We start from the raw sequence: 21,716 nt of genomic DNA on the forward strand, positions 1-21,716 counted from the left end.
ATGTCTTAAGGACATGTCAATATTTTTTAAGTATCAGTGCCCGTTTAACCCCTTAAAGGGGTACTCCGCTGCTCAGCTTTTGGAACAGCCGTCACTCCCCCTCCCATAGACTTGCATTGAGGGGGCAAGACATGACGTCAGGAGGGGGCGGGGCTATGATATCAAAAGCTTCCGGCGCCGGCTCCAGCGTTCGGAACAGTTTGTTCCCAACACTGAGCAGCGGAGTACCCCTTTAAGGACCACAGGTTTTCTTCATTTTTGCACTTTCGTTTTTTACTCCTCAACTTCTAAAAATCATAACGCTTCCAATTTACCACCTACAGACCCATTTCAGGGCTTGATTTTTGCGCCACCAATTTTACTTTGTAATTACATCAATCATTTTACTACAATCTACGGCGAAAGCAGAAAAAAAAAATACTTGTGGGGGAAAAAAAATAAAAAATAATGGCATTTTGTAACTTTTGGGGGTTTCCGATTCTACACAGAGCACTTTTTGGTAAAAAATGACACCTTATCTTTATTCTGTAGGTCCATACAGTTGAAAGGATACCCAATTTATATAGGTTTTATTTCGTTTTACTTCTGTTAAATTATAATATTATGCATGAAAATTTGTAGGTTTAAAAATGTCCTCTTCTGACCACTATAACTTTTTCCCCCTATATTTTCCATATACAGGGATGTATGAGGGCTCATTTTTTGCGCCGTTATCTGAAGTTTTTATCAGTACCATTTGTTTTTATATGTTATTTTAGGGTACCAAAAATATGTGATTCTGGACTTTTTTTGGTATTTTTTGTATATATGCAATTGACCGTGCGGTTTAATTAACATTATATACATTTGCACATGCAGCGATACTACATGTTTATTTTGTTAATTATTTTTTTTTTTTTTTTACACACTTTATTAGTCCCTTTAGGAGGAATCATTAGATTCCTCATACAGATCAATGTAGTTCCATAAAACCACATTTATATGTGTGCTCTGTGCTCTATTGATAAAGTCTGGTCCAGCCAGGCTCTATCAATGCGGGAGCCACAGAAGGAGAGGTAAGCGGGAGCCACAGAAGGAGAGGTAAGCGGGAGCCACAGAAGGAGAGGTAAGCCCTCCTGCTACCTCAGCAGTGGATCGTGCCCCCCCCCCCACACACACACACACACACAATGGCGCTGCAGGGGGGCGATACACCCCACTAGATTACCAGGGACTGTTTAAATGTCCCTTTAGATGCCGCTGCCTGCTATTAATGGCAGCCTTAGGTACAGGAATCAGCTGAGGGCCACCCCGGTATGGCGCGGACTCGAGTCAGGAGCCTGTGCCATACACTGTTAACAGCACAGCACATGTATACAGGTCCTTGGTCGTTAACATGTCATCTAAGACTGGTTACAAAAAAAATATAGCCATAAACAAACTTATATACATGAGCATGCATGTATCGGCAAAAAGGAAGTGAGCTGCTGACAGGTGGATTTTCTTCATTGAAAATTCTGCATTCGTGGGAGTCAGGAGGCCACCATACACATTAGACTATGTTCACACAACCCTTGTGCTCCGATGGGGTCCGTTGAGAGTTGATCAGAGAAAAAAAATAAAAAATAGGACATGCACTAATTTTACCTATGTTCAACTCTTGTTCTTCCAACAGACTGAGCGGAAGAGCTCGCCGGCAGTGTGAACAAATACTAAGGTGGTCGGCTGGCCCCATTGAAATTGGGGGGTTTGGCCAACATTGTTTAAAGGGGTATTCCAAGGAAAATTTTTTATTTTTTTTTAATATATATTATATATCTCAACTGGCTTCATAAAGTTAACAGGTTTGTAAATTACTTCAATTAAAAAAATCTTAATCCTTCCGTAGTTATCAGCTGTTAGGAGTTGTTTTCTGTCTGACAACAGGGCTTCTCTGCTTGTCCCAGGAACTGTCCGAAGCATTAGAGGTTTGCTAAGGGGATTTGCTCCTCCTCTGGACAGTTCCTGAGACAGACAGAGGTGTCAGCAGAGAGCACTGTAGTCAGACAGATAACAACTACTCAACTTCAGCATCAACATTTTTAAATAGAAGTAATTTACAAATCTGTTTAACTTTCTGGAGCCAGTTGATATTAAAAAACATTGTTTTTTTTCTGGAATACCCCTTTAATGTTTATGGCCGCTTGACCTTTGCGCATAATTAAATGGTGATCAGGATCTAAAGATTATCCAAGACGTATAAAGTTAAGCGCCTATTGTCTGTCACAGACTGCAGGGTGCTTGCATGATAGCAGAGCAAAGCAAAATGACAGACGCCTCACAAGACTGATGTGAGAAGACTTTTTACATATTGTCAAGTGGGCAAACATCTCCACACCCCCAACTTTAATCTCACAATAGGTCAATGATCCCTGGTGTCTACCCAAGTAAGGCCGGGTTCACACCACGTTTTTGCAATACAGTTCCCGTATACATTTTCAATTTGAAAACCGTACGGAACCATATTGAAAACCGTATGCATTGACTCTCCACCAAAAGCCGTATGCCAGAAGATGCATCCGGTTGTGTCCGTTTTTTGCATCCTGTACGGTCTTGTCAGTTTTTTTCCTGTTCCCAAAACCGCAGCCTACCACAGTTTTTGGTCCGGGTGAAAAACCGTATTGAAAACATATACTTTTTTATTTTTACTTGGGAGACAATGGGAACCGTACAGTGAAACTTTATTCATAATGGTGTGAAAAGTTAAAAGCGTATACTTTTTTTTTCTTAAAAAACCGATGCAACCGGACATCATTTTTCAATTAAAAATTTGTACACACGTTTTGATACAGTTTCGTCAGGTTTTAAGAGATTCATATTTTTTTTTTTTTTAAATTAAAAACCTGATCCGGGCACTGTATTGCAAAAACATGGTGTGGACCCAGCCTGAATCTATCATGGTGATGATCCTGACTAGACTGGTTCATGTATCGCAGGGACAACCATTATAAGTAAAATGAGAAGCCAGGGGCAGCTCCTGTCTGCTAGGACATCATCACTGGGGCGCGTGAAGTTACCTAACTGCATCCTTCAATGTCTCCAGAGCTGCACGCGCACAGCACATTATAACACTGAAGCACAATATGGAGGATTTATAATACAGTGCCACCTGATCAACAATTACTATACCTTCCTAACTTCATCAAGCACCATCTCGAATGACTTCTTATCCATGGTTGTGCTTTATTCCTTCCAACAGGTTACAGTGCAAAAATCTAAAAGTTGAGTGTGTTTTATTCTTCTTGGGTTCCTGGGCTTCCAGGTATTACAGATCACACCTCAGTGTTAGAAGTGTGGGGAGCCCATGATCGCTGCGAGATGTCTTCACCTGCAAGAAGCGGGTTTAGAAAATGGTTCAATACAATGAAGAAGCCAAACAAATAATACAAATAAAAAGGAATATATTAGAAGACAGAGGAAAATACATTGATATGTCTGTGCGATCAGGTCAGCGGCTCACACCATCACCGGGAAGAGAAGACGACGCCATATAAATCCTTACCACTCTGATCACGAGAGAAGCCGACAGAATCCTAAGGACATGTTCACATGACGGATTGCTAAATTGCAGAATCCACAGCAGAAATTTCTGCCGCAGAATTTGCATCTTTTATGACGCAGAATTGGACCAGGACAAGCGACTTGTATAAATAAAAGGCAAAGAAATATCCAGCGCGGCAGCTCGAATTAGGGATCAACCGATTATCGGTTTGGCCGATATTATCGGCCGATATTCACAATTTTGGACATTATCGGTATCGGCAATTACCTTGTCCCGCCCAGAGACCACCACCGCCCCTTTGCCTCCCCCATCCCCAGTTTTATAATCACCTGTTCCCGGGGCTCGGGGTCCGCGCTACTTCTGGCTCCTGCGGCGTGCTGCCCAATGACGAGTGATGTCCGCAGCGCGACGTCATCGTCAGAGCGCACAGTGACAGCTCAAAACGTCTCCGGAGCCAGAAGTAGCACGGACCCCGGGAACAGGTAATTATAAAACCGGGGATGGGGGAGGCAATGGGGCAGAGGCGGTGGTGGTTGGACTAGGGAGGACCCCAGGACAGGCAGGGGGAGAGAAGCGGGTGGCGTCGGCGGTCTCTGGCCCCGCAAAAGCCGCTGCAGTTCATTGATTTAAAACGCCCGCTTTATATCATTGATCTGCAGCGGCTTCTGCGGGGCCGGGTGGGAGGGGGGAGAATAGCCAATAACTTATACCGGAATATCGGTATAAGTTATCGGCTATCGGCCTGAAAGGACACAGATTATCGGCATTAAAAAAAATAAAAAAAATTAAAAAAAATAAAAAATACGATATTGGTCGATCCCTAGAATGCAGGAGTATTTATTTCAGTTCAGCAACACACATGGACCAGGACAGCAGTGACGCGTTTCGATCGTCTAAGAGATCGAAACGCGTCACTGCTGTCCTGATCCAGGTGCGTCGCTGCACTGAAATAAATACTCCTGCATTCGAGCTACCGCGCTGGATATTTCTTCACCTTTTATCTTATCTTCAGCACTGTCCTAGCACAGGCACAGGCAACCTTCGGCACTGCTGATGTTTTGGACTACATTTCCCATCATGCTTTTGCAGCATTTTGGCTGTAAGAGCATCGTGGGAGATGTAGTCCAAAACTTATGAAGTGCTGAAGGTTGCCTATGCCTGTCCTAGCTGATCCGTGACGCGGAAAGCGTATCAAGGGGGTGAACTGGATTAACTTGGTGGTTGTTTGACTTGTATAAATGTATTACATTTTAAATGGCAAGAATCACTCTTTGTCTACTGATTGCTTTAGGCTGGAACAGGATTATTATTCTCAAATATACGTATATTTTTTTAATGTAAAAATCTTACCTTTCTTCCTGTAAACTTTTTGAGTCCCAACCTAACAATGCTATTTACTAATGGGGTTTTTCTAACCTCAAGTGATGAAATATTGCTAGAAAATGTGACTATGCCAGTGTTTCCCCAACCAGTGTGCCTCCAGCTGTGGCAAAACTACAACTCCCAGCATGCCCGGACAGCCAAAGGCTGTCCGGGCATGCTGGGAGTTGTAGTTTTGCTACAGCTGGAGGCACACTGGTTGGGGAAACACTGGACTATGAATATGTTACTACGATCAGAAGGGATCAGATCACTGGAATCCCCAACGATGGCAACAACGAAAAAGGCTGCAGCACTCAACACCGTGGCCCCTCAACAACTGTGTCAAAACTCCCGCTGGGCCTGGCAATTGCAACGCAGCTCCTTTCAAGTGTATTGGACTGGCTGCAGTTTTCTTGTACAGCCGAGTGGTTGGGAGCAAAACAGTGAAGGGGGAACAGTGTTGAATCAATGCTTCAGCTCCTTCTTTCTCAATACTCATGAGGGTTTAAATGGGCGCTGTCAGAATCAAACACTTTGTATATATTGTACATCTTGGCAAAACATTAACCTTTCTAATATACTTCATAAAAAAAATGTAATCTCCTTTTTATAGAAATCATAACTTGTAAAATGACCACTAGGGGTCCCCATACCATCCAGAACATAATCCTGTCCGGCTGCAGCATCATCTTTGTCCCAGCTGAAGAACAGGCCGGGACAGAGTCGAGTAAGTGAGGGGGAACCCAATGAAGGACAGTAATGGTGTAATGTTGGGCAGCAAAAGAATACAAAGGATGTATACCAGTCCTCTAGGGATAGCAGAAAAGAAGTCAAGAGGAAATTGGGAAAGGAAAAAAAGACAAAAAAGGGGAAGGAAAGTAGTAGAAGGAGGAGGACAAAGAGAGAAGGGAAAAAAATGATGTAAAGGATATGATGAAGAAAATATAAGTGTTAAAAGAAAATTAATAAAATATAAAGAAATAACAAAAATGTGTAAATGTTGGATGTCAGTCTATGCGCACAGCAACCCACCCACACATAGACCAAATGGACATACGCGTGGACCAGCAGGTATGCGCACAGAGCGACCATCTGCAGATGAAATGTATAAAATAATAAATGATACCAGGACCGTACCAGCACAGACCCCTACAGTCACGGAGCATACCACTCTGAGGGAGACTTACTGCTTTCACCACCGTAACATCTGGAAACAAGGTATCAAAACTTTTCTATACTATTAATCCCACAGTGCACTGTAGGACATTTTCACCAGCGGTACCTTTCTTTGATAAATTCGTGAAAAGTTGGCAGCCACTTCTCTTAATTGAACTGCATTGAACTTTGTTGAAATTGGAGCCGGCAACTACATCTCTTGCCACTATTGATACAATTGAACTCTGTTGCTACTGACCTCTGAAACAGATCTTAGTGCTTATTTATTTTTTGACAGCTTAATTTTTATTATTATTATGATGGATTAAATATCTCTTAATTATATCAGCCATTTTTTAATCATTTTTCTTGGTATACCTGGAGCAAGGGCCCTGCCCGGGTATACTTTACTATTGTCTAATAAATGTCATTTATATTTTTACTGTTCATTCTCAGGTTTTTTATATATATCATTTATTACTTTATACATTTCATCTGCAGATGGTCGCTCTGTGCGCATACCTGCTGGTCCACGCGTATGTCCATTTGGTCTATGTGTGGGTGGGTTGCTGTGCGCATAGACTGACATATCCAACATTTACACATTTTTGTTATTTCTTTATATTTTATTAATTTTCTATTAACACATATTTTCTTCATCATATCCTTTACATCATTTCTTTCCCTTCTCTCTTTGTCCTCCTCCTTCTACTACTTTCCTTCCCCTTTTTTCCTTTCCCATTATCCTCTTGCCTTCTTTTCTGCTATCCCTAGAGGACTGGTATACATCCTTTGTCTTCTTTTGCTGCCCAATTGTCGAAGTCTTATGGGATTTAGATTTCCCAGTTAACCTTGGGATTGAGCGGCACTACTCTTCTATTTCTCAATGGTGGAATGTTACCTGTCAGAGTCATCGGTCAACAGCTGAGCGAATGGAGAGAACTCTTCATGAATGCCTGCCTTGTGTCCTAATGGCCGACTTCATACTCCACACCAGATCCTATATAATGATAAATACGAACATGGGAATGGGTGCATTTATATGAACCGATGCCAGAAAGTTAAACAGTCACCAGGGCCAGATCATCATTGGCGCTCATGGAGCACCTGCTCCGAGCCCGCATGGGCCCCCCGTCACACTCGGGACATCCCTGTGTCCCGAAAAATCTTTTCAGGACACAAGGATGTCCCAGCGGTTACCTCTCTGCAGCGGCCTCCGCGTTAACTTTAAAAACGCCGGGAGTTTGCGCACGCAGGGACGTCACTGACATTCCGTGCGTGCGCCCATAGAAGAAATGAGGAACGGAGCAGCGAAGAGGACGTGCGCGCATGGTAAGTGACAAGTGGCACGTCATCTTCAGTGTTGGTAAGTGACAAGTGGCACGTCATCTTCAGTGTTCCGACCACAGCTCCCGGGACCTACTGCTATGGCCTATAGGCCATAGCAGTAAATCGTGACCCCGGTCCCCGGGCCGGAGGAGTGGTGGTCGGAACACTGAAGTGGGGCAGTAAACAGGCATACAGCCTCCAGTCATACACTGTATATGGCTGAAGGCTGTATGTCTGTAGGGGAACCATACTGCACCTAATGTGGGGGAACTGTACTGCACCTAATGTGGGGGAACCATACTGCACCTAATGTGGGGGAACCATACTGCACCTAATGTGGGGGAACCATACTGCACCTAATGTGGGGGAACCATACTGCACCTAATGTGGGGGAACTGTACTGCACCTAATGTGGGGGAACTGTACTGCCAACCTAATGTGGGGGAACTGTACTGCCAACCTAATGTGGGGGAACTGTCCGGGGGGGGGGGGGGGGGTTGCAACATAATAAAGTGCTCTATCTTCCATGAAGCCTTAATCTGGCCCTGACAGTCACAGTCACAATTTGGGGGAACAGGGCACGAATAGCGAGCCTGGTGCTGGTGGTGAGTCTAACATCACCATTGCATTCAGATCAGCACAATGATCACGTGCATTTCTTGCTGTCAGTGAATGGAAACCTGCTGACACCCAGTGTATGAAGTGATCACAATTGTATCCAGTCTATGGCTGCTGCAGGACCAGATCGTGCAGGGTCAATGGCCACTACTACCTACCGCCTGTGTACTGAATGCAGGTCGGGCATCTCCGGAGATCTCGGTAATGCGGACAAGTCTATAGCCCGACATGGGCCGCGTCATCCGATCCGTATGCGATCAGTGCACGATGTTATGTCTATTCTGATCGCCGCGATCGTACAATGGGATCACAAGCAGCAGGATATACAGAACACAGCTTCCGGAACACACAGACAACACAAAGGGGGCCCGCCAGGGGGGGCTGTGAGACACGAACACTACGATTCCCCCACGTCCAACGGGCGGAGGTTTATCATGTTATCTATAAAGTGAACGGTGACCGGTAATACCGTAGGAAGAACAGAAACGGATCTGAATCACGCTGCAGGGAGTTCATAGAAACCACGTTATTGTCGTAAGTAGCGACAACCCTCAGGGACCCCCCAGTGCAGGCAGCACTACCGTCGCAATGTGATGACGTTAATGGAGAGCTGAAGTCACATGACAGCAGAGGAAGCGGGGCTGCTGATTAACCCGTGCAATCCCGGACAGATGCGTAAGGTGAGCCATACTGAAGGCAGCTCCCGAGTGTTACCATAGTCACGTGGTGTGTGTCAGGACGAGCAGCTGTTGTAGAACTACAGGTACCAGGAAGCCTCTGACTGATGTGGGTGTGATGTTCTGCATGTGTCCATATTGGCAGATATAGGAAGGTGAATGTGTCTGTATTTTTCAGCAGTGACCTGCTTTATGGCAATATGGACATCCATATGCTGCAAAACACAACTCCCAGCATGCCCGGACAGCCAACGGCTGTCCGGGCATGCTGGGAGTTGTAGTTTTGCAACATCTGGAAATCCTAAAAAATCCAAATTTTTTTGCACGTATTCCGGCGTATTGTATAGATTGACAGCATTTGATGTAGTCATGCCAAAAAAATACACCACATTTCTAAATGGGCACTGTCAGAAACCCTTTATATGTTGTACGTCTTGGCAAAAACATTAACCTTTCTAATATACGTTATAAATAAATGCGATCTCCCTTATTATAGAAATCGTGCCCAATAAAAAAATAAATAAATAAAACAAAGCCCACTAGGGGTCCCCGTACCATCCAGAACATAATCCTGTCCGACTGCAGCATCATCTTTGTCCCAGCTGAAGCGCAGGCTGAGACAAGATACAGAAGGTGAGTACGGGCCTAGCACTCCTCTGTGCTCACTCCTGTCCTATCAGACTGCAGCGTGAAAACAGATTGGAGGGGATTGGATGAAGAGACACAGCACAGCAGTCTCAGGGAGGAAATAAATGCATGGTGAGTGAGGGTGGGCTCAATGCTTGCCTCAGACACGCCCCTTCTGAGCAGTGGATGTCAGAATGAGTGAGCAGCAGAAGAGAGGGATTTCTGAGCCTAATACGGAAGCTAGACACATGTAAAGCATCTGCATGACCTTGTGAGTAACATATATAAGCCTTATTTTTTTTTTCTGTGATAAGACCTGCATCGATTTAATTTATAAGAAGCCCATAGCTGGGGCCAGCATCCAGACTGCCTGACGTTTTTCATATATTCCCCCAAAAGTGTTGCTTAAGTGGCAGCTCGATAGCTGAAAACTTTTTGTAGCGCTACAAAATGTCGCAGTGTAGTCCTGGCCTTTAGTATAGTTCAGGATATGGACCAAATGTTTTTGGATCTGTCAGACTATACCAGTGTTTCCTAACCAGGGTGCCTCCAGCTGTTGCAAAACTACAACTCCCAGCATGTCTGGACAGCCAGCGGCTGTCCGGGCATGCTGGGACTTGTAGTTTTGCAACAGCTGGAGGCACTCTGGTGGGAAAACACTGGACTATACACTATCATCTGGAAGTATGTCCAGTCCAGCTTTTCTGACTTTATATAGGTGGCCGTGTTTACTATACTTGACCTCATGCATCTCAATGGTCTTAAAGGGGTATTCCAGGAAAAAACTTTTTTTTTATATATCAGCTGGCTCCAGAAAGTTAAACAGATTTGTAAATTACTTCTATTAAAAAAATCTTAATCCTTTCAGTACTTATGAGCTTCTGAAGTTAAGGTTGTTCTTTTCTGTTTAAATCCTCTCTGATGACACGTGTCTCGGGAAACGCCCGGTTTAGAAGCAAATCCCCATAGCAAACCTCTTCTACTCTGTGCAGTTCCCGAGACAGGTGTCATCAGAGAGCACTTAGACAGAAAAGAACAACCTTAACTTCAGAAGCTCATAAGTACTGAAAGGATTAAGAATTTTTAATAGAAGTAATTTACAAATCTGTTTAACTTTCTGGAGCCAGTTGATATATAAAAAAAAGTTTTTTTTTCCTGGAATACCCCTTTAACGACGCAGGACGTATATTTACGTCCTGCGCCGGCTCCCGCGATATGAAGCGGGATTGCGCCGCGATCCCGCATCATATCGCGTCGGTCCCGGCGCTCATCAACGGCGGTGACCCGCGGCTAATACCACACATCGCCGATCGCGGCGATGTGCGGTATTAACCCTTTAGAAGCGGCGGTCAAAGCTGACCGCCGCTGTGAAAGTGAAAGTGACCCGGCTGCTCAGTCGGGCTGTTCGGGACCGCCGCGGTGAAATCGCGGCGTCCCGAACAGCTGATCGGACACCCGGGAGGGCCCTTACCTGCCTCCTTGGTGTCCGATCGGCGAATGACTGCTCCGTGCCTGAGATCCAGGCAGGAGCAGTCAAGCGCCGATAACACTGATCACAGGTGTGTTAATACACGCCTGTGATCTGTGTAAAAGATCAGTGTGTGCAGTGTTATAGGTCCCTATGGGAGCTATAACACTGCAAAAAAAATGTAAAAAAAAAGTGTTAATAAAGGTCATTTAACCCCTTCCCTAATAAAAGTTTGAATCACCCCCCTTTTCCCATAAAAAAAATAAAACAGTGTAAATAAAAATAAACATATGTGGTATCGTCGCGTGCGTAAATGTCCGAACTATAAAAATATATCATTAATTAAACCGCACGGTCAATGGCGTACGCGCAAAAAAATTACAAAGTCAAAAAAGCGTATTTTGGTCACTTTTTATACCATTAAAAAATGAATAAAAAGTGATCAAAAAGTCTGATCAAAACAAAAATCATACCGATAAAAACTTCAGATCACGGCGCAAAAAATGAGCCCTCATACCGCCCTGTACATGGAAAAATAAAAAAGTTATAGGGGTCAGAAGATGACATTTTTAAACGTATAAATTTTCCTGCATGTAGTTATGATTTTTTCCAGAAGTGCGACAAAATCAAACCTATATAAGTAGGGTATCATTTTAACCGTATGGACCTACAGAATAATGATAAGGTGTCATTTTTACTGAAATATGCACTGCGTAGAAACGGAAGCCCCCAAAAGTTACAAAATGGCATTTTTTCTTCGATTTTGTCGCACAATGATTTTTTTTCCGTTTCGCCGTGGATTTTTGGGTAAAATGACTAATGTCACTGCAAAGTAGAATTGGTGACGCAAAAATTAAGCCATAATATGGATTTTTAGGTGGAAAATTGAAAGGGTTATGATTTTTAAAAGGTAAGGAGGAAAAAAGTCCTTAAGGGGTTAATGTCCAGTGCTGAATTCTGATTGAATTCTGATTTAAATGGGCACTGCCACTTTAAAAAAAAAAAACTTTTGACATGTTGTGGAGATGTATCAGAAATTTTGATTGATTGGGGTTTGTCTGTTCAAACAGCGACCGATCGCTAAATAGAGCCAGTAGAAGACCGTACTAATCGCGTTCTCACCCGGCTCCGTGTCACATGACTAAGACAAGCTTACAATGTAAGTCTATGGGATTGTTTCAGTAGCTCAGCAGTCAGGGTCTCAACACTAAGAACCTGACCCAACAAAAGTTTTGACATGTCTCTAGGACAGTGTTTCCCAATGAGTGTGCCTCCAGCTGTTGCAAAACTACAACACCCAGCATGTCCAGACAGCCGTTGGCAGTTTGGGCATGTTGGGATTTGTAGTTTTGCAACAGCTGGAGGCAGACTGGTTGGGAAACACTGTTCTAGGACAGGTACACTTTAACAAGCCTGCGTTACTTGTTGATCATCAATGTGTGATATGCCTGGCTTGAAATGTAAATGTATTTTCTCTATTTGTTCACAGGAGGAATCATTTGGTTTGTAGATGACAGTATAATTCCGTCCGGCATCATGTATGGGAGGAGCGTCTGATGTGATCACCCGGGCTCTGCAGTGAGGAAGTGTCCGTGTCATGTCACTATAGTCACACGACTCAGAACCATGAAGTTGAAATCCAGCATCTGCCTATCTGCCACCCTGGTGAGCCTGGCACTGTATGCCTTACTGCGCTCTGATGGGAAACATCAGGTGAGTTACTCGGATACATGGATCTCATTGTAGATGCTGCCTACTGGGGTCTAATGAGAACACTAAAGGGGTCCTATAGAAATAGGCAGAGGGTGCACCTCTCTAAATCCTGCCTGGGGGCCTTATAGAATTGCGCCCACAGTCGATGCAGAGAGGCAGAATTGGGGCAGGGGGCATGTAGACAAAGTTGCACCCATCTCAAGTGTTGCTGATGTTATTCACATTTATTTATTTACTTATTTTTTGAGATTTTCCACATTACAGTCACACTCTCACCCCAGACTAAAATGGCTGATAACATGAAGCAGTAAATCATAGTTAAATGCATATGGCCCAGCAGTCGGACCCCCCGCGATTTGTAACTTATCCCCTATCCTTTGGATAGGGGATACGTTATATTTCACTGCACTACTCCACTTAAAAAGTGTTTCTTTTTTTGTTTTTTAAATATGCCCAGGCTGCCTGCTTAAACAAAAAAAAAACTGTACTTACTTTTTCTTGCTCCACTGCAGTCTCCATTATTCCAGTGCCTGATGTCTGTCTCACTGAGTTTCATGCTGCTGTGGTCAACACATCACATTGCTGCTCGACCAATCACTGTCTAAAGCGTAACACCGCTGCGGCCAGTGATTGGCTGGGTGACAGTGTCTCATGCCAATCGCAGCACCTGGTCTCCGCTAACTTTAACTACCTGGTACTGGGGTTGTAGTGAGACATTGCCACCCAGCCAATCACTGGCCGCAGCGGTGTTACGCCTTAGACAGTGATTGGCTGATCAGCAATGTTACATATTGACCACAGCACCAGAAAGGACAAGGCGCTGGACAGTAGACGCTGCGATAACTGTGGGGTAGGGGGAAGGTAAGTACATTTTATTATTTTTTGTTTTAAGCAGGAAGCCTCTGGGCATATTTAACAAAAAAATCACATGAAATTGTTGACCTCCAAACACTCAATGGCAGATGTTGGAGGAGAGAATGGTCAGGCGTGTTGTGGTGGATCTTTGGTGCCTGCCAGCTGCCACTACACCACTCACCGATCAGAATGCATGCACACTTCCCCGGGTCAAGCATGCACGTGTATAGGGGGATTGGAAAATATGGCTATTGGCTAAATAATGTTTGGCTTACTACCTAAAATGTGTGACCAGCTTCTGGTGTAGTGTGTACTGTCTAGTCTAGTATTTTACTGCAGCAGCAAGGTATGCAGCGGAATGAGAACTTGTCTATTTATGGCAAAGTTATATATGAGCAGCCGGACTGGTTACCTATTTTATTTGGAGGGGAACTTGCTGACTCTTTTCCTTCACAGGATATCAGGGGATAGAAGGGTCATGCATGCTGAATTTCACTACTTCTGAAGAGAAAGATGCTGCAACCATTGAAAACACATGCATTGAAAACACATGCACACTTGGCGGAAATGAACGGGCACGTGTATAGGGATGAAGAAGAGGTGTTCAGTCAACAACTATTTATGGTGTTCGGCAACTTTAAAGGGGTTGTCCTGGCCTCTTTAAGGGGGTATTCCGGGATTTTTTTTATTTGACTATTCTACAGGGGCTGTAAAGTTAGTGTAGTTCATAATATAGTGTCTGTACCTTTGTGTGACGGTTGGTCTCGTATTCTCATGTGATCTTTCCTCCGGATGATCATTTTTAACAGTATACAAAATGACTCCTGTCTCAGTGTCTCGGCCGCACTGCATCCTGGGAATACCATTTCCTAGGCAGGTGATGACAGGGAGCCTGTTCTGCTTCAATGGGTGGAGTGACCACAGGGAATTTGCAACAGCTGGAGGCACCCTGGTTAGAAAGCACTGGTCTTTTGCATGGAATTCAGCTTGTGGTTTAATGGGTGGGGTGGCTTATGTGTGGGAAGGAGAAAAGTGAAATTATTGGATTTTTAGTAAAAGAGAAAACTCCAACAGGAAATACCCAGTTTACAAAAAGAAAGTTACAGTGTTCTGGTAATCTCACAACATAGCCATTTAACCCAAAGACAAGCGCAGATCCTTCCTAAGCATGTCCATTACTGTCTGCCAGGTACATACTAAAATCACTTTATGGTGGAGAACCCCTTTAATGTTATGACCATTCTCACCCTCTGGCCCTTCACTTTTGTCGTCAACATGTCAACATGGCAGTCAGATCACATATCCCAGCGATACAGCCCGCCCCTATCAAGTGTTTGGAATAAAATTGAAAGTGGAGGGCCAGGGAGTAGGAATTGTCATTACATTCAGAGCCCTGGGCAAATGTCTGCTATCAGCTGTTGTAGACCGGGCTACATGAGGATCGAGGGTTTTTTATGGTGCTTTTCTACCTCTACAGCTACAAAACCACAATACGGAAACTGATATTTGCTGTTCGGGCTGTGTGCACCATGTATATACATGATACTGAGTTATGACTGTGAAATGTTTATTATTCATTAACAATAGCAAACATTACTCTGGGTATAATTAATTATCCGTATTGAGCAACAACTAGGATAGTCTCCGGCAGAGCTGGTTTCTCAGGTGTACATCATGCTAAGGGCGAAATGGTAACATTGAGGGTGTAATGTCATGTACAGTATCCTGGACATATTTTATGCTGCAGATTTCATTGTAAACTAAATGACTGAACACGGCTGTAAATCCTGTGCATCTAATATGCACAGGATACTGTACGTATGAATGCACCCTTAAAGGGGTACAACATTTTTTTTTTTTTTTTTTTTTTTTTTTTAAATCAGCTGGTGCCAGAAAGTAAAACATATTTGTAAATTACTTATATAAAAAAAATCTTTATCCTTTCATTCCAGTACTTATTAGCAGCTGTATGCTACAGAGGAAATTCTTTTCTTTTTGAATTTCTTTTTTGTCTTGTCCACAGTGCTCTCTGCTGACACCTAATGCCCGCATCAGGAACCGTCCAGAGCAGGAGAAAATCCTCATAGCAAACCTATGCTGCTCTGGACAGTTCCTGACACGGACAGATGTGTCAGCAGAGAGCACTGTGGACAACATAAAAAAGAAACTCAAAAGAATTTCCTCTGCAGCATACAGCTGCTAATAAGTACTGGAAGGATAAAGATTTTTTAATAGAAGTAATTTACAAATATGTTTTTTACTTTCTGGCGCCAGTTGATTTAAAAAAAAAAAAAAAAAAAAAAAAAAGGTTTCCACCGGAGTACCCCTTTAATGTGGATTATCCCTACTGATCAGAGTGCCCCTCTGGGACCACTAGAAATTATCTGTGATCTTACATAACTGGTGCTAAACTGTCTTAAAGGAGTACTCCGCTGGAAAACATTTTTGTTTTAATTAACTGGTGCCAGAAAGTTAAACAGATTTGTAAATTACTATTAAAAACTCTTAATCTTTCCAGTACTGATCAGATGCTCCACAACAAGTTCTTTTCTTTTTGAATTTCTTTCCAGTCTGACCACAGTGCTCTCTGCTGACACCTCTGTCTGTCTCAGGAACTGTCTGGAGCAGGAGAGGTTTGTTATGGGGATTTGCTTCTACTCTGGACAGTTCCTGACATGGACAAAGGGGGCAGCAGAGAGCACTGTGGCCAGACAGAAAGGAAATTAAAAAAGAAAAGAACTTCCTGTGGATCATACAGCAGCTGATAAGTACTGGAAGGATTAAGAGTTTTTAATAGAAGTAATTTACAAGACTGTTTAACTTTCTGGCACCAGTTGATTTAAAAAAAAATGTTTTCCAGTGGAGTACCCCTTAAAACAAAAAGTAGCATTTCTGACATTTTTTACTAGAAAAAAAACTTTAAAGGGGTATTCTGGTGCTCCAAAATGTTCAGAACGCTCAGAGCCGGAGCCTGTGATCGTGTCTTCACGTCACACGCCCTTTGTAATGTTATGCCACGCCTCCTCCATTCATGTCTATGGGAGGGGGTATGCCTGCCGACACGCCCCCTCCCATAGACATGAATGGAGATGGCGTGATGTCACGACCACTGCCGCAGGAACTCTGCATTTGTTTAGAATGCCAGGTGCTGCGGGAGATCAGGGGATAGGATGTCTAGCAGCGGAGTACCCCTTTAAGGATACATTCACACATGCAGATTTTCTGATGCAGATTTTGCTACGCTTGGGGATGGCGGCATACTGGTTCCTTATGGCATCCTGCCGCACTTTTGCCCACAGATGTTGTGGAGATCATGTACCAGTACTGGTAGGTTGCTGAAGCTGGTGTCCCTCTGGTTCCATAAATGCACAATTGGAGATAAATCAGGTGACCTGGCAGACCAAGGAAGTGTTACAATCTGGTGGAGACATTCCTGGGAAACCCTCGCCATGAGTCCAGATTTCTCATTTACAAGACCACTGCAACCGAAGAGGACAGCTGCTGGATATCAATAGCAGGACATGTATTGGGTGCTGGAAATGGTCCAGTATAGACAGCGGTGTGTAATATGGGGCCACCTGTATCTGGATGATGGATAAGGAACCACTGGTGATCTTTCTGGGACATCCCGAGTATGTCCACCATGTTTGCATGCCATCACATAACCACTGCTCCTAACAGCTTGGTGAGAACAGCCGAGATGGTGCGCAATTTGTCTTTGAGTGTCTTGTAGAGGCATATCTAGCAGTCAACGATCCCTCATCAAGAAGTACACTACCAAAAAGTTACCTCTGAGAGTTTTTTTTTTATAGGGCAGCAGGGGAAGAAGCTCTTTTTCGCCCACTTGTGACAAGACCCAGTGTCTACTCCGACCTCACCTGTAATCCTTTACATAACTGTTTGCTTAGTTTTGCAACAATCCGACATGGAAGCATTATATTTTTATTTGTGAGTATACGTTATGGTACCCCGCCTTCAGAACTCTGTATAAGAGGGGAGCTGTGCATTTGCCTACTATGTCCTTACAGATGTGCTCTTGCCTATATAAGATCGAACACAAAACGGATTGAAAACATATTCAGTGTTATCAGCCATTCTCCATTGCTTGCTTCCTTCCATTGCCCAGTTGTGTAGTATTGTAATGAAGCCATATATATATATATATATATATAATGTGTGTGTAGATATTAAACAGATAGCACTCACCAATCTTCATAGGCATATATATATCTTTATTTCTTCATATCATGAGACCAAAATAAGGTGCAGTATACAGCTTGAAAAAGCTGTATCCTGCACCTTATTTTGGTCTCACGATATGAAGAAATAAAGATATATATATGCCTATGAAGATTGATGAGTACTATCTGTTTATTATCTACATATATTAATTTGTGTGGAAGCGATTTGTGCAATATTGGAGTTAGTACCACCTACCTTTCATCTCAGGCCCTCCAGCTGGATTTCTTATCCTTCAAGCATAGTGGAAGCCATGTTAGACTAATTCAGTGCAGTGCAAGACGGACTTTACCTTTTAATTGCATATACCATATTTTTCGCCCTATAGGACGCACCGGCGTATAAGACGCACCCAATTTATAGGTGCAAAAGCAAAAAAAAATAACGAATTTTAACCTAATAGTGGTCTTCAATCTGCGGACCTCCAGATGTTGCAAAACTACAACTCCCAGCATGCCCGTACAGCCAACGGCTGTCCGGGCATGCTGGGAGTTGTAGTTTTGCAACATCTGGAGGTCCGCAGATTGAAGACCACTGCATAGGAGGTAATACTCACGTGTCCCCGCCGCTCCGGACCCGTCACCGCTGCCCTGGATATCGCTCCATCCCTGTCGCCGTGTCCCCGTCGCTCCGGAACGTCTCTGCTGCCGGCCGGGTATCCTCGCTTTCCGTCGCCATCACGTCGTTACGCACGCCGTCGCACGCACGCGACAACGTGATGATGAGGAAGGAGAGCGCCGGCCATACAGGGGATCCCTGAACGGAGAAGACACCGAGGAGGCAGGTAAGGTCCCTCCCGGTGTCCTGTAAGCACTAACCCGGCTATTCAATCGGGCTGTTCGGTCCCGAACAGCCTGACGGAACATCCGGGTTAGTGTCACTTTCCCTTCAGACGTGGCGGTCAGCTTTGATCGCCGCGTCTAAAGGGTTAATACAGGGCATCACCGCGATTGGTGATGTCCTGTATTAGCCGCGGGTCCCGGCCGTTGATGGCCGCAGGGACTGCCGCGATAGGGGTGTATTCGCCGTATAAGACGCACCGACTTTTTCCCCCCAGTTTTGGGGAAGAAAAAGTGCGTCTTATACGGCGAAAAATACGGTATATATATATATATAATGTGTGTGTGTGTGTGTGTGCATACGTCTTGTCCTGCATATGATACTTGTCCTTAAAAGTATATGAACGTACCAGTATTTTACTTTTCTAGGTCCGAGTTAAATCAGTCTTTGACTTTCTAAGACCGGCGTCACAACAACTCTACAAACTGGATGCAGGCTGGCCGAGAAACCCAGAACATATTACCGGCGTGCCCTTCGATGTCACGGTGGATCATCTGAACTCATTGGTTTATGTAGCGCAGGTATTCCTTATGTTCTGTTATTCATTGCATTTTTATTCAATCTGTCTGTCATATGTTCTTTACTACAATAGGGTTTATTGGCTGTCCGGGCATGCTGGGAGTTGTACTTTTGCAACAACTGGAGTCACTCTGCAGGGGTGTGGAAATAAAAAATACTTGTCCAAGGGACTAAAACGGAGCACAATCTAATTGTCCCTCATGACCATCCACTGGTCCTGGTACATAAAAATAATTTCAACCAAATGAGTCTGTAAATAATGTCTGTATTAATAGACACTTAATAGGCAGAGTCACCCCATTAGGTGGATAGGGCCCCTGATAAGTTAGGCGGCCCAATTAATTAGGTAGTGCCCATTCAGGAAGGTATGTCCCTTTATCAGGTAGGTAGGCAGGTAGGGCTCCCCTAGTAAGTAAATAATGCCCCATATAGAAGTGTGTTTGTTATCTGCTAGTACTCCCTGGATTACTCGAGGGGGGTTGTATCTCTCTCAGTTGTATGATGGGCCGGTGTTGAAGTCCTTTGCTCAGCTACAGGAGGAATTTAATTTACCTCATTCTTATTTCTACCGCTATCTACAGCTGCGACATGCCCTCGCAACGCAGTCTGGGTCGGGGGGCTGCGATATTGGCTCATCGGCTGTTGTACAAAATCTGTTTACTGAACCTTCTACCAAGGGTGTGATTTCCGTATTATATAGGGGACTCCTCTCCTTCTACCATGAAGCCTATCCGCTGACAGTTAAAGTGGGAGACTGAGGTGGGTCCCATATCTGATGAGCAATGGGCACAAATTGTTTCTATGACCCCACGGCTGGCCGTTTCTGAGGCCCATAGGGTGTCCCACATTTTTCTATTACATAGAGTGTATCGCACTCCTGCATTCCTTCATAAAATTGGACTGCGGCCGGACTCCTGTTGTCCTCGTTGTTCCATGCCGGATGCTCATCTGATTCATATGTTTTGGGATTGTGCACATCTCACTCTATTCTGGTGGGAGGTGGGGCAGCTGATTAGACGGGTGTATGGTTGCCCATTTACTTTATCTATTCTAACGTGTCTCTTGGGACTACAGGACGGGTTGGAAGAGGATAGTGGCTTGTATGTCGGCATTAATAGGATCCTTTATCAAGCTCGTAAACTGATAGCTCAGTATTGGCTGAGACCCTTACCGCCCACTATAGTAGAACTGATTGCTGAGCTGAATCACATCATTAGACTGGAGAAGGGAGTGTATACAAAAAGAAAAGCATTACATAAATCCGAATCCATCTGGGGCCCCTGGCTGGATAGCCCCGGGGTACCGTCCCCATACTTATGTAGATCTTATATGGAAGTGCTTCTGGGGGGTGATGGGGGCCCTGTCCATTAATAATGTCTGTGTCTTTTTGGCCAGCTCTCCTTATCTCTTTGGCTAATGTACTATATGTGCAGGTCTGTTTGTGTCCTCCGAGTCTGTCTCCTTATGTAACCACTTTGTTCATGTCTCTGTGCCTGTTGTACGCCATAAGTTATATTTCTACTGTATGATGTGTCTTATCCTCTCTCCGGACCACCATGTGCTCCCTATTTATGGCTACTGAAGAGAGGACACTGGGTTGGGGGGGGGGGGGGAATTTCTTTATTTTTGGGTGGTTGGGTGGAGGGGGGGGGGGTTAGGGGACTGTTGGATTGTTTTCTATGTCTGTATTATAAAAACTTGTTCAATAAAAATTTTCTGATTTAAATAAAAGAAAAAATGCCCCAGATATATATGCCCCCCCCCCCCAGTTATATATGCCCCCCCCCCCCCAGAGCCCCAGATAGATGTCCCCCATCAGGTAGGGCTCCCCAGTAGGTGGTCAGGCCCCCAGATAGATGTGACCCCCATCAGGTAGGGCTCCTCAGTAGGTACACAGTCCCCCATATAGTTATAACCCCCATCAAGTAGGGCTCCCCAGTAGGTACACAGGCCCCCAATAGATATGACCCCCATCAGGTAGGGCTCCTCAGTAGGTACACAGTCCCCCAGATAGATATGACCCCCATCAGGTAGGGCTCCCCAGTAGGTACAGTCCCCCAATTGTTATGACCCCAATCAAGTAGGGCTCCCCAGTAGGTAGATAGGCCCCAGATAGATATAACCCCATCAGGTAGGACTCCTATTAAATAATTGTACCCCCTAATTAGATAGGTTAGCCCCTGGAGGTAGGCAGGTCCTCCCTTATGTAGTAAGTAGCCAAGGGACGTCAGCGTCCCAGTGTCCTGCTCGGCACGTGCAATGACCTCACTCATCGCGCACCCCCCCTCCAGGAAGGCTCGCTATAGGCTGCAGCATACAACTGCGTTAGGCGAAACAGGGCTAAATGCAAGAATCACCTGCCCGGCCCCCGGAACTGCATGTCCCAGGCGTGGGGCGATACAATTCCCACATCCCTGCCCTCTGGTTGGGAAACCCTGTCCTATGTATATGTTTATTATGATAATTGTGAGCCCCAATAAGGCTCTAGGACGTATGACGCCTTTGTAAACTGAACCTAATTGTTTTGTTACCCATAATAAAATAATGATTTGTGTTTCCCTAGAGAGGAGATAATGTGTCCAAGGTGCTGGTGTTCACAGAGGAAGGATACTTCAAAACAGCCTGGAAGACCAACACACTGGAGATGCCTCATGGGATATTTGCAGTAATCGATGAAGAACAAGTGAAGGCCATTTGGATCACGGATGTGGGGCAAGGTAACTGCAGCGGACATGTAGGATGTCACATTCACTATACACAGGCTGCCAGTTACATGATAGCGTGTAGTGCACCA

General features: G+C 44.4%; 2 protein-coding genes across 7 annotated transcripts in view; one reads left to right on the top strand and one right to left on the bottom strand.

The window, feature by feature from the left end:
* The window catches only part of PROSER1 (proline and serine rich 1), a 70,360-nt gene extending 61,720 nt beyond the window's left edge, over nucleotides 1-8,640 (bottom strand). For 2 of the 5 annotated variants that reach the window (XM_056561978.1, XM_056561974.1), the window contains exons 1-3: nucleotides 8,143-8,280; nucleotides 6,939-7,037; nucleotides 3,148-3,346 (exon numbers count right to left, since the gene is read on the bottom strand). In XM_056561978.1, coding sequence (XP_056417953.1) covers nucleotides 3,148-3,192 — 45 coding nt within the window. In that variant the 5' untranslated portion in view covers nucleotides 3,193-3,346; nucleotides 6,939-7,037; nucleotides 8,143-8,280. Of the gene's footprint in view, nucleotides 1-3,147; nucleotides 3,347-6,938; nucleotides 7,038-8,142; nucleotides 8,281-8,484 lie in introns of those variants that run through there. The other 3 variants (XM_056561975.1, XM_056561976.1, XM_056561977.1) reach the window with 3 other exon arrangements.
* NHLRC3 (NHL repeat containing 3) overlaps nucleotides 8,531-21,716 on the top strand; it is a 45,492-nt gene continuing 32,306 nt past the window's right edge. The window contains exons 1-4 of one of the 2 annotated variants that reach the window (XM_056561980.1): nucleotides 8,531-8,664; nucleotides 12,246-12,469; nucleotides 18,772-18,924; nucleotides 21,486-21,639. In XM_056561980.1, the coding sequence (XP_056417955.1) occupies nucleotides 12,383-12,469; nucleotides 18,772-18,924; nucleotides 21,486-21,639 (394 nt within the window). In that variant the 5' untranslated portion in view covers nucleotides 8,531-8,664; nucleotides 12,246-12,382. Of the gene's footprint in view, nucleotides 8,748-12,245; nucleotides 12,470-18,771; nucleotides 18,925-21,485; nucleotides 21,640-21,716 lie in introns of both variants that reach the window. The other variant, XM_056561979.1, reaches the window with a different exon arrangement.

This window comes from Hyla sarda, chromosome 2 (genome assembly GCF_029499605.1).
Source record: "Hyla sarda isolate aHylSar1 chromosome 2, aHylSar1.hap1, whole genome shotgun sequence".
NCBI classification, from domain to species: domain Eukaryota; kingdom Metazoa; phylum Chordata; class Amphibia; order Anura; family Hylidae; genus Hyla; species Hyla sarda.